The 12,820-nt window shown below is 35.5% G+C and overlaps 2 protein-coding genes across 2 annotated transcripts; both read left to right on the top strand.

The window, feature by feature from the left end:
- Positions 1–3,018: 3,018 nt before the first annotated feature.
- Positions 3,019–7,193, top strand: LOC141665149 (cysteine-rich receptor-like protein kinase 2). The gene is made up of 8 exons (XM_074471135.1): positions 3,019–3,485; positions 4,380–4,798; positions 4,929–5,045; positions 5,209–5,336; positions 5,427–5,637; positions 5,715–5,946; positions 6,046–6,196; positions 6,282–7,193. Exons 1-8 carry the CDS (start codon positions 3,130–3,132, stop codon positions 6,378–6,380), a joined length of 1,713 nt encoding a protein of 570 aa, XP_074327236.1. The 5' UTR covers positions 3,019–3,129; the 3' UTR covers positions 6,381–7,193.
- Positions 7,194–8,002: 809 nt separating this feature from the next.
- LOC141665141 (cysteine-rich receptor-like protein kinase 2) lies at positions 8,003–11,313 on the top strand. Its single transcript, XM_074471125.1, has 8 exons — positions 8,003–8,672; positions 9,007–9,410; positions 9,540–9,656; positions 9,794–9,903; positions 9,989–10,199; positions 10,279–10,510; positions 10,604–10,754; positions 10,843–11,313. Exons 1-8 carry the CDS (start codon positions 8,323–8,325, stop codon positions 11,128–11,130), a joined length of 1,863 nt encoding a protein of 620 aa, XP_074327226.1. The 5' UTR covers positions 8,003–8,322; the 3' UTR covers positions 11,131–11,313.
- The last annotated feature ends 1,507 nt before the right edge of the window (positions 11,314–12,820 follow it).

The following is a 12,820-nucleotide window of genomic DNA, read 5'->3' as shown; positions in this document are numbered from 1 at the left end:
AAGCTGTCCTTTCCACCACCCATCTTCCACATAAACAGATATTTGCCATCAATATTTGAGTTTTTTTTCTTCAATCTTTGTTTGCAATGCACCTCTACAAGTTGTTGATTATATACACACAATATATCCGTTCAAATATGTATAGACGGATATACCCCTGGCTCTGTTAAGACTTCACGGTGAAAGTCACGGAGAGGACACGGAGCCCCTTCGATATAAAAAAAAAATTAGCCATTAAACTGGCTAAATATTTAATTTAGACAACTCCGTGCAATTATATTATACTTCAGATATACAATCTGCAATTAAGTCTTAAAATAATCTCTTTACTTTCTTTATCTCTCCCTCTTCTTTAGTTCTTTTATAACTTCAATGTACTTTCAATTATAAAATAATATATAAATAGTGAGTTTAAATATTATTGTTGGAGATGAACCTACATTATCTTTCTAGGAGCTTATTTTTTATATTATTTTTAAAAAGTGAGCTAAGAGTCTGTTGTAAATACTTTAAGGGTAAGTCCAATAAACTACTTATTAAAGCTCTGAAGTTAAAATTTAAGGATATGGACAAAATGTATGCTCCAACGGTCTCTTTGTTTTTAAGAACTAGCAACATCTTTTTAAGAATCTTCTAAACATTATTTTATAATATATAATAGGGACCACTATCCATTTCTCTCTCTTTCACATTATATTTTAATTGATTCAATGTATTTTTAATAATAAAATAATATATAAGTAACAAATTTAAGTAATATTGTTGAAGCCATACATACTTACTCATATCTTAACTTACTAAGAGCAAATATTTTATGTTATATTTAAAAATTGAGTTAGGAGACTGTTGGACTTGCTCTAAACAAGACTATTTTAAAAGATTGGTTTAATAAAAATCAAGATATAAACTTATCATCTAAAAATCAATTGCCGAAACCCCCGTACCTATAAGAAATTTTATGGTAATAATAACAATGAATAGTGCCAATATAATACCACATGTAAGCAAAATCGGTGTTGGGCTGCTAGCTCTATATCAACTACAATGATATGCTAAAATCAATCAAAGTCTGTACCAATGACAATGAGTCGCAATTGTATAAATTGAAATGATTATATAACATACCATGATCACATATGTATAAAAATAATTCATACCTACAAGACAAAATTTGAGGGTTCAAAGTGAATGAAGAATTGAGGGTTTGAAGTGAATGAAGAATGATTGAGATTCCCGGAAGCGAGTACCTTAACTAAGGTAATTAAGTGAATTAGTTATACGAAATAAAACCCGTTTTAACTAAGAAATTACAAAGTTTTAAAAAACTATGAAATTACATTAGTGGAAATTTATGTAAATACATTTTTATTAAGGCTAAACTGGTCTTTTTACCGCCATTTTTGGTACTTTTTGCCATTCTTGTTGGTTTAATATATAGCAAAAAAGAGATTAGAAAATTAATGAGGGATGAATAAGAGTCTATATTCTTAAATATACACTTGTAATAAATAAAGAGCATTTAAATTGCGGTAGAGAATAGGTTTGGAAAAGAAGCGGAAAGACAACAACACGAGTAGTGTTAGGTATACAGAATTTTGTACAAAATATTTGTATATAATGATATGGCATTTGATGTGATGTGTTTTAATTGGTTTTGTTGGTATAAATGAAGGGGGTCATTCTAATTAAAACACACCACATGACATTATTTTGTACATTATTGTGTACACCTAGTATTTTTCAACATATTATAGTATTAAAAACTAAGGTATACTGATTGTTATACTTACTACCAGGATTCGTGAGTTCCGAGATTCGATTATTATAGTATTAAAAACTAAGGTATACTGATTGCTATACTTACTACTAGGGTTCGTGAGCTTTGAGATTCGGTTTGACTGTTTTTGTGTCTCGTGGCTCGATCTGCCTTAATAAGATGTCTGCGTACCTTACTGATTGCCAACGATTAAGTCAAAAAATATAATTCTGATATATGGGGTGAGCCAAGAAACTAGCGTCGCTGCAATAAGTACACAACATGTCGCCTAGTTCTTATGTTTTCACTGCAACTTGTACAATGATCAGTTGATTCAATATGTGCATCACATGATTTTTGTAATGCTGCAGGCAAATTTACTGCGTTGATACTGCAAGCTGCAATGCAATGTCCACTAACTATACGCACTATTTAAGCTCTGTAACTGGAATTTATTTGATTATCTATCATCTAGGTAGTGCTTCCTACAAGATTCTATATACTTATATTTACTATCAGATGAAGTGATTTTATTTAACTGGTTACAAGATAGACAATCCATGTTCTTACAGTGAGCTCAAAAACTGAGGTCCAGATGAAGTGATTTTATTTAACTGGTTACAAGATAGACAATCCATGTTCTTACAGTGAGCTCAAAAACTGAGGTCCAGATGAAGTGATTTTATTTAACTGGTTACAAGATAGACAATCCATGTTCTTACAGTGAGCTCAAAAACTCAGGTCCAGTTCATCTGCAACATTTAGGCCTTCATATGCAGATTAAAATTGAACAAATCTAAAGAATTAATTGGCCCCAGATTATGGGGAGCTCTTATGTTGGCTACGTAGCTTAAATCAAGAGTCTTCCATTTCAAACAGTAAACATTTAAGTACTATATATTTTTATTATTATTCTTATGAACAGAATATTTTCAGTAATAACTAATCATCTTACACTGAATACAGAATTTTTTTAAAAAAAAAGAATTAAATTTTGAATATAATACATCATAAGGTTAACTATGTCGTAATCTCTACAAGACCTTATCTTTCAGGTCACTTTCTTTATATTTTTTCCACTAATTACTATGACCAGGAAAAATAGTGATAATTGAATTCCAAGGTTTTTAAAACTGTTGACCAGTAGTAGGCACTACCTGGTCCTCTCTGAATTTTAAACTAAGATCCTTCATTCTATTAACAACCTGAAAGTGATGGTCAATGTCAATGGCAGCTTGTTTTGCATATGTATTTTTCAATGTTTGTGTTGAAATTAGTATACTACATTTTAATCAGTGTCTTAGATTCTTTGCTTAGTAATATTTTTACCTCAAAAAGTAACCACTTCACTACTGTCCATCTGCACATCCAGCATGAAGAATGTTCAGCTATGGCTACTACACTTCGTCATTTTCCTATGGATAACAAAATCTGTAAGATCAGAACCTCAAACTAATCTACTAAATAAAGGTTGCAGTCAGTACATCTCTACAGACGTATCCGCTTTCTCAGGCAATCGAAACCTTACTTTTAATGATCTTAGAAGACAATTATCGAACAACGTGCACTTTGCCACTGCACAGCAGTCAGGAATTTATGCTATGGCTCAGTGCAGGAACTACCTCCCAGGTGTTGATTGTTTAGCTTGTTTCGATGCTGCTGTATCTTTAACACTCAACTGCTCGTCAGATGGTGGCGCCCGTGTTATATTTGAAGGCTGCTTTCTCAGGTCAGCAGATCCATTATCAGATTGCATAATCTGTATTTTGTTCCAGAAAATTACTTCAATTTTTTACTTGTATCAGTGGAAGTTCAGACCTCTCGTAGTTAAAAAAACATGCAAGACTTGGCAAAATTTATTTTTCAACAACCTGTTTTAAATAAAGGTTTTACTGGTCTCTCTGTCATTCTCAATTATTAACTCTCCTATAAGTTCAAATAATGGCATGAATTTTCCTGAGCAGCAGGAAATATAATAATATATGCTAATGCTATAAACAAACCCGGAGATTATAGATAAAGTCACTAGAATAGCTTCCGTTTAAGCTGCAAAGCACTAGAACATCAAAGCATCTTAATTTGGCGTTATTGAGCTTCTCTACTGGCGGGGAGGGGAGGCTCATTCGCATCTTGCATACTGGGAAATGGGGAAGGTATCCAGTTAGATATTTAGCTGTTTTTTAGCCATTCTCAAACAGAGTGACACAAGCTTGTTCTGATATTTTTTTACAATAAATAACCAAAAGCTCTGTGTATTCAGGAGCAACAAAGGGGAACAAAGTCCAAACTCCAAAATACTAAAATGTAGATGAAAAGGAGATCTAATATACATATAACACATTCTACTGGTTTCTTCGTAAAAATCTTCGTCTAGGTCTGATTAGTTATAATTTAGGTGCCTCTACTTAGTCCATTATTTTAGGCTCCTAGGAAAAAGCAAGAAATTATCTGCAAAAGAGCTAGAGAATATATAAATCCCATGCCTGTTGTCCTAGGAACTTGAACAATATATGATATATCTATCTTTAAACAAAACTTTCATGATTAGTAATGAAATCATTCATCTTCTTTTTATAAAAATATTCACTTCTGATGTGTGCACTATCCTTGCAAACGATTTAAGGTATGAGGCACACGACTTTTATGGTGTGGCTACTCTGCCAGGCAATGAAGGGAAATGTAGCACTAACCGGAGTACAATAGAGGAAAATTTAATTGATCCTGCAGTGGAAAGTTTGTTAAGAGATCTTGAAGTTGCAACACCCAAGACGCATGGTCTCTTTGCAGCGGCAACAAAACAAGTTTTTGGTGCTGGTGCTGGTGCTGGTACTGGTTCAACAATTTATGCCTATGCACAATGTGCTCAAACAGTAAGCCAAAGTGTTTGTAGAAATTGCTTAAGTGTAGCATATGGAAACATACGAAGTTGCCCTCCTCGAGCAGGAGGAAGTTCTGTTGATGCTGGTTGTTTCCTCAGATACTCTGACACTTCTTTTTTTCCTAGCAATGTTATAACCGATATTACAGCTTATGTACAAGGAGGTGAAAACTCAACTTTGACTTCTTAATCTATTAAGTCAAGATTTTCAATGAAGATTGTGGTACTGACAGAATTACAGTTATTGCTAATTTGAATTCTAGTCAACTATCTGACTTGGTGTTTAAAATGCAGGAAGTTCAAGCAGCAAATCAACTATCATTGTATGCATTGTTGGTGCTTTACTCCTTTTCCTACTAGTACTTGCCTTGTTCCTATGGTATCGGTTGTATAGAAAGAAGGCTGAAAGAGGTAATGCAGTTATCTGGAGAATTTAAGTGCAAATAAATTTGGTCATATTGATTACCTTTCTATTAGCTGCAATTAAAAATACCTTTCATATTGACTTCAGAAGAATCAAATACCATGATACTAGTTTGGGATTCGTTTAATGTACATAATTTTTTCATATCAGATGATATATTAGGGTTGACCAAGCTGCAGGGCCCAATGACCTACAATTACAAAGATCTTAAATCAGCTACAAAGAATTTTAATGAAGAATACAAAGTAGGGGAAGGAGGTTTTGGAGAAGTATACAAGGTAATACCCTCAAATTCTGTAGCACTTTTTTTGCGACAACTACTTTACATTGGTCTATTACTAATGCAATCTTATAATATAACTGAAAAGGGCATAATAAAAAATGGAGATGTAGTTGCAGTGAAGAAACTTGCTATGACTACAAGCAAAGCCAAGGCAGATTTTGAAACTGAAATCAGGCTTATAAGCAACATTCATCATAGAAACATCATTCGTTTATTAGGTTGTAGTGGCAAAGGATCAGAGTTGCTTCTTGTATTCGAGTACATGGCCAACGGAAGCCTTGACAAATTTTTATATGGTATGTTGCCCTCAACTATCCACTAATTAAATCAACAGCAACTCTATAGAATAGAATGTAAATATTACTAATTTCAGGTGAAAAACGGGGGACACTCAGCTGGAAACAACGGCTTGACATAATCTTTGGCATAGCTAAGGGCCTTGCCTATCTTCATGACCAGTTTCATAAACGTGTCATTCATCGAGACATTAAGTCCAGCAATATTCTTCTCGATGTTGATTTGCAACCTAAAATTGCTGATTTTGGGTTAGCAAGACTTATAGCTGGGGATCAAAGTCATCTTAGCACCAGATTTGCCGGGACTTTGTAAATTGCCTTTTCTTCCTCTACTTCACCATGAAATAAAGCAGGGCAATTTGTATCGCAATTTGTATCACTGACTAGTACATATATATAAAATGTCAGGGGTTACATAGCACCAGAGTATGCATTCCATGGACACTTGTCTGAGAAAGTTGATACTTACAGCTTTGGAATTGTCGTCCTTGAAATTATAAGCGGGCGAAGAAGCGCCAATTCGAACACTGACCCGGTCACTGGTCCATTACTTGAAGATGTAAGCACATTTAAATCATTAACTACTTCATATTTAATTCTTGTCCGTTTATTTCCAAGTCTTGACTTGAATTGTAATGTCATAGGCGTGGAAGTTGTACGAAGATGGTATGCATTCGGATTTGGTAGATGAGACTATAAATCCCAATGAATTTAGTATGGAACATGTTGCAAAGATCATATAGCTTGCTCTGATGTGCACGCAGTCGCCAACTTCTTTAAGGCCAACAATGTCTGAAGTAGTTGGTTTGCTTACAAATGACCGTTCCGTCGAGCAAAGATCGCTAAGCAAGCCAACCATGGTCTAGTTATTGGATGCTCAAGAAGTTGGCAAATTACCCAATTACTTTTTGACATCATGATTTTGTTATTTTATTGTAATTGATAGATGATAATGCTGAATAAGTACCATTAGAAGCATATGGAATTATCATATTAACGAGCTTATTGTCTTCCTTCTGCCACCGGCGCCATACCCCTGTCTCTGTCTGTCGCTGATTTTTATACAGAACTCAAGAAAATATTTTGAACCTCTTATAAATGACTAAAACGCATTAAGCTTGTGAGAAGTGATTCCATTTCAGCCACACTACTTCCGTGGCGTCGATACTTAAATTTGTATTGTCCTTGTTCTATTTCCGGTTACATTTTATTGCATTGCACATAAGCAACTAAGAGCTATCAGTACAACAGTCTTTGTTACACTTGTTGAGTGAGACAACTTTGCCAAGTATCTCTTGGGAGGTCCATAAATTGAAGGCTATCAGAGGTGGTGCTTGTTGACGCGTTTCGGATGCTTCAAGCCTTAAAGCAGTGGTGATTGAATATTGTGGCAGTTGAGTTTGGAAATGCAGGTAGTTGTTTATCTCTGTCAAATTCCATTCTCAATCAACCGTGAGTGACGTGCAGCTCCATCTGATTGGACTCTGTCAGGCCAAACAAGCTAGCCCAGGGTCTGTAATAGTGGGTCATATCAATATTCAATGTCATAGAATTTATTTTTTATGGGCCATCAGGTGACCATTGTCCCCACGTTTTGCCTTGGGCGTAGGACTCGTCGCAAACCCCTTGTTAACCATCCATTTTATTTGATATATAATTGGCAGTGTATATACCATCACCATGGTCTGGTGTACCTAGGCTGAGTACACCAACCAACACATAAAGATGCACCAAATTTATTTTAAACTCTTCAAATTCAAACTGATAGTTTTGTTTATTGTTAAACTTTTATATGGAGCTTGACAACTTTCTTTCTGTTATCTTAGCACCAAAGAAATATGTTCCCTATGATCTCATCTATTATTATATTAAACTTACTTATTTTTATTTCGCAAGAAATTGAAAGTTTTAACTGCAAATATATTCTTGAAATACATAAAAAGATACAGATTCTCTTGACCTCAAGCGAGTACATGTCGGTGTACTGAGTACATCAATGTATACTGAAATCATGAGGTCATATCGTGGATTACAATCTGTCAAAAATAGTGAATGTCTTTGTCAGAAAATGAAAATGCATCCCCTTATTTTCCAAATACAAGATTGTATATTTGTGAATTTTCCACAATGCCACCATCAACTTTCTCTGTTTCTTGTTTTTCTTTGTGAAGTAGCACATCAAATTTTAATGCCAGTAACGACCTAAACCAGCACTGTCAAGGTCTGTCCAAACAAGAAAGACTTTGACTTTGATTTAGACCAGGTTGGCAGGTTATGAGCCCCGGTTATCTTTCTCTAAAATTCCATAAAAAAATCTGAAGTTAGTTCAAAACAAATATATTTACAAGTATACCAAAGAGACAGCAAAAAAAACAAGACCAATCTACTGCTTCGTTTATCCAAATATATTGAAATATACAGAAAAAGTGTCTTTTAAATCTCTCAAGTCATAATAAGAAGCAAATGCCAAGTTTTTGAATGTAAAGCTCATTACTTGAAAGAACACTATATATTAAGGATCAATTGATAAAATAAATAAATTATTGCTGCATGAAAAAAATAAAGAAGATAATTGACCACTACTTTGAAACTCTTAACATTAACATATCCAACAGTAGGTACTTTGCATGGTGTTATCTAAGTACTGTGATCTAAGATAGTCGGTGATTTTTCTGCATATCAAGAATGAAGGATGTTTTCTTATGGCCGCTACTTCTTATCTGGTTGATAAAAGCTGTGATTTCAGACCCTCAAACTAATTTACTAGACCGAGATTGCAGTCCGTCTATCTCTACAGACGTGTCCGGTTACTTGAGTAATCGGAACAACACATTTAAGGATCTCAGAGGACAGTTATTGAAGAACAACACAAAGTTTGCCACTGCGGAGCAATATGGAGTTTATGCTCTGGTTCAGTGCAGAGACTACCTATCGGATGCTGATTGTTTGGCTTGCTTTGATGCTGCTGTGTCTTTATCACTCAACTGCTTGTCAGATGGTACTGCTCGGGTTATATTTGAAGGCTGCTATCTAAGGTAAGCACAACATTATCAGACTGCTTCATTTATGTGTGTTAGGAGACGTATGGTAATTGCTCCTTGAGATCCATTGTGTTCACTTATATTTGTTGTATCAGTATCCATAAGACCATCTAGGTGAAATTTGTCAAAGCTTTAGGCGCATTTAATTACAAAAATACAATAGGGAAGCAAGAACTTTTCCGTTAGATGGTACACAGTCTAAAGTGTAAATTTCCTAGAAATTTTTACATTTTTTGTTACACACTACTAAACTTGCATAATTTATCGTCAAATGGTTGATCTTCTGTGCATAAATATAACCACTGTATACTTGCATTCTCGGGTTAAGGTACGAGGGAGAGGATTTCTACAAGGTCGCTACTCTTCCAGGAAATACATGGAAATGTAGCCCTAATCAAAGTTCGATCAAGGAAAATCTAATTGATCCTGTAGTAAAAGGATTATTAAGGGATCTTGAAATTGCAACACCCAAAACAAATGGTTTCTTCGCAGCAGCAACAAGACGAATACATGCTTCTGGTACCGATTCAACAATATATGCTGTAGCACAATGTGCTCAAACAGTAAGCCAGCGCGTTTGTAGAAACTGCTTAAGTGTTGCAAATAGAAACATACAAAATTGCCCTCCTCAGGCAGGAGGAAGTTCTGTTGATGCTGGTTGTTTCCTCAGATACTCTGACGTGCCATTTTTTCCTAAAAATGCTACAACTGACATCACACCCTTTTTGCGAGGTAAAAGCAAAACTTGAGTTGCTAATTGAATTACGATAATTCAGTTGAAAATGGGGTACTCACAGAATTACATGTTTGTTTAACGTTTTATCTATTGACCATCTAAATTGTTGTGTATACATATTTCAGCAAGTTCAAGCACCAAGTCGAGAATCAGCCTATGCGTAGTTGGCGGTGTATGTATTTTCCTGCTCATACTTGCGTTGATGTTATGGTATCGGCTATTTAGAAAGACAGCTAAAAGAGGTACTGAAGTTATAAGGAAACCTAATGCACTTAAATTCAATCCTATTAGTAACTTACACATTAGCTACAACCAATTTCATGTTGCAAATCCATCAAAACTATGATTCATTTCATCTCTATGTTATCCTGTATATCAGGTGTCATATCAGGACTAATAAACTACGACTACAAAGATTTAAAGTCAGCAACAAAGAATTTTTGTGAAGAATACAAAGTAGGGGAAGGAGGTTTTGGAGATGTATACAAGGTGTGACCCACTCAATTCTTTTTTACAATTTATTCGACAATGAGTTCTCTCTTTGTTAATGGTATAAAATGTCTTGTATGAATAGGGCGTATTGGAGAAAGGACATGTAGTTGCAGTGAAGAAACTTGCTACAAGTTCAAGCAAAGTGAAGGAAAATTTTGAGAGTGAAATTAAGCTTACAAGTGAGGTTAATCACAGAAACATCATTCGGCTACTAGGCTATAGTCGCAAAGGACCAGAGCTACTTCTTGTCTTCGAATATATGGAGAATGGAAGCCTTGACAAATTTTTATATGGTAAGTTTCCCTCAGATATCGACTACTACAACCTCAACGCCTATAAGAGGTAACACAATGTAGATGTCATTTTTCACAGGTGAGGAACGGGGCACTCTTAGCTGGAAACAACGTTTCGACATAATCTTTGGCATAGCTAGGGGCCTTGCCTATCTTCATGAAGAGTTCCACACAAGTATCATACATCGAGATATAAAATCCAGCAATATTCTACTAGATGTTGATTATCACCCCAAAATTGCTGATTTTGGATTAGCAAGACTTATAGCTGAGGATCAAAGTCATTTTACCACAGGATTTGCTGGGACTTTGTAAATACACCAACAATCATTCGACACTTCTTACTTTACTCTTCCATCATGCAAATTAGTGAAATTCTTATTGAAGTTGAAATACATAAACAGGGGTTACACAGCACCAGAGTATGCAATTCATGGACACCTGTCAGAGAAAGTTGATACCTATGCCTATGGAGTCGTCGTCCTTGAAATCATAAGCGGGGGACAAAGCGTTAATATGAAGACCGACTCCGTCACCGATCCCTTACTTGCACATGTAAGCATGTTCATGTTAATAATTACCACATATGCGACGGTTTACTGGTCATTTTTTTCAAAAATTAAGTGGTATGTTGATGTCCTAGGCGTGGAAGTTGTACGCAGATGGCATGCATTTGGATTTGGTTGATGAGACCTTAAATCCCGATGAATACAGTACAGAAACGGTCAAGAAGATCATAGAACTTGCTTTAATGTGCACTCAGTCGCCAACCTCTACGAGACCAACAATGTCAAAGGTAGTTGCTTCGCTAACAAACATCAGTTCAGTTGAGCACATATCACAGAGCAAGCCAACTTGGTCTAGTTACCAGCACCTACAAAGTTTACAAGAAGATGGTGAACAATTTGCTCTTAAAGGGATTCAAACCTAATTAAGTAGGATGGCTAAGACAGATAATCGTCATTGAGAAGTGAATAACACAACTTTGAAATATCCTGGGTAATATCACAAACCTAACGTAATACATTAACAGGGAAGTTTTCTTCTTGTACGATACTCTTGTAATCACATCATTTTGATCCAAAAATTCGCTTGCGTATATTAATTCCGCATACATCCACATCCTCTTACAGTGCAAACTTTGCATACACTTACATACCTACCGTTACAGCATCAACAAATTCCAACTCCAACTAAGTTTGAACTTCAGTCTGACAGCAATTTTCCTAATCTAGACATGAAGTCCCGAGGAAATAATTTTCAAATTTCTGCAAAATAATAAAAATAATGACTTCCTTTTTTGTCAAAATGAAACAGAAATTATGATTTCCAACTTCAACTCAAGACAGAACCCAGGAATTCTCAGCCGAGTTATAAATGCTCGCAGATAGATTTTGCAACGCTTTTCCTAATTTATCCGTAGTTGATCTGTATTCATGCACAGCACTGATACGAGCTGTCTACCTTTTTGCCAGCTAGACTTGGTTGATGTTTACCAAATCAACGGAAGAGAGGATTGTCAATATACAATAGCAGCAGGAGCAATCAATATCTTGCAGTGAGCAACAAGCTAGAAAGAAGTGTCGACACTGCGAGCAGAAGCCATCAATATCTTGTATAGATACCTTTAGTGTGACGACCTCAATCTCGGGTTTAGGAAATGAGGACTCACACACCTCTAATCTACTAATTAAATATGCATAAACCCCGATTAACTACTAACAGGATCAACAGGATAAAGTATGAGACAAGATTACAACTACCAATCACCAAATATAACTTATAAACCCAAAAATATTATTAAATAATCAATATCGATTCCGGCTGGGAACCGACAGATAACCCATTGTATCTTTAAACACCTCTTTACTAGGCGCGAGCTCACTCATAACCTGTTCTACCTGCTCTGGCAACTGGAAGCCCTCAACACGGTAGGGACCACCAGGTACGCTCTTACGAGCAGTGCGCCTAAGCCTGGCCATCTTATTGCTTAACTGCCATGGTTAGATTAAGACAAAACAATGAGTATAAAACTCAGCAAGTAACTAAATAACAGTTCTACAATAACAATTCTCAATATGCTTTGAACAAACTAGGGCATTCTATTTTAGCTAAACTAGGTGGCAGATTTCCGTATATTCATTTTTGTTTTCTTTGAGATAAGGAAAGGTATCCGAAGAATAGTTGGGCTTTCAAGAAACAAGGCTCGAAACAAGATGAAAGCCGACATTCAACACAAATCATTAAAGGATCAAAATAGATCTTTCGGTAGAGGAAAGCAACAGTATTTCAAGATGTAGAATCATTCATATGATCAACAATTTCAGGAATCAGGGTTCTGAGCTTTAAGCTCCACAATAACATAATCAACTCTTTTCAAAACAGTATAAACCATTTTCATTTCCAAAAATCAATTTACTGAATAAAAGTTTCAGTTCCTTTTCTTAAATAATCATTTAGAACCCTTGATTGGATCACTTATCTTTCCATTTCATTATATACGGGTGATAAGCCCGTATCGACCTCCATTCCGGTCTTTAAGGTACCATTCGGCATAATTTCAGCTTTAAATTGGACTAGTCCCACTAGCCTCTTACCATGACCGGACTAGTCCCACTAGC

Source organism: Apium graveolens, chromosome 1 (genome assembly GCF_009905375.1).
Source record: "Apium graveolens cultivar Ventura chromosome 1, ASM990537v1, whole genome shotgun sequence".
Taxonomy (NCBI): domain Eukaryota; kingdom Viridiplantae; phylum Streptophyta; class Magnoliopsida; order Apiales; family Apiaceae; genus Apium; species Apium graveolens.
The sequence above is the reverse complement of the archived record's forward strand: the minus strand, read 5'-3'. Positions and strand labels throughout refer to the sequence as shown.

Coding starts and splice junctions, on each gene's coding strand:
- LOC141665149 (XM_074471135.1), top strand. CDS start 3,130: ATGAAGAATGTTCAGCTATGGCTACTACACTTCGTCATTTTCCTATGG. Junction 5,337..5,426: donor GTTTTGGAGAAGTATACAAG/GTAATACCCTCA, acceptor ATAACTGAAAAG/GGCATAATAAAAAATGGAGA. Junction 5,638..5,714: donor CCTTGACAAATTTTTATATG/GTATGTTGCCCT, acceptor TACTAATTTCAG/GTGAAAAACGGGGGACACTC.
- LOC141665141 (XM_074471125.1), top strand. CDS start 8,323: ATGAAGGATGTTTTCTTATGGCCGCTACTTCTTATCTGGTTGATAAAA. Junction 8,673..9,006: donor TTTGAAGGCTGCTATCTAAG/GTAAGCACAACA, acceptor TCTCGGGTTAAG/GTACGAGGGAGAGGATTTCT. Junction 10,200..10,278: donor CCTTGACAAATTTTTATATG/GTAAGTTTCCCT, acceptor CATTTTTCACAG/GTGAGGAACGGGGCACTCTT.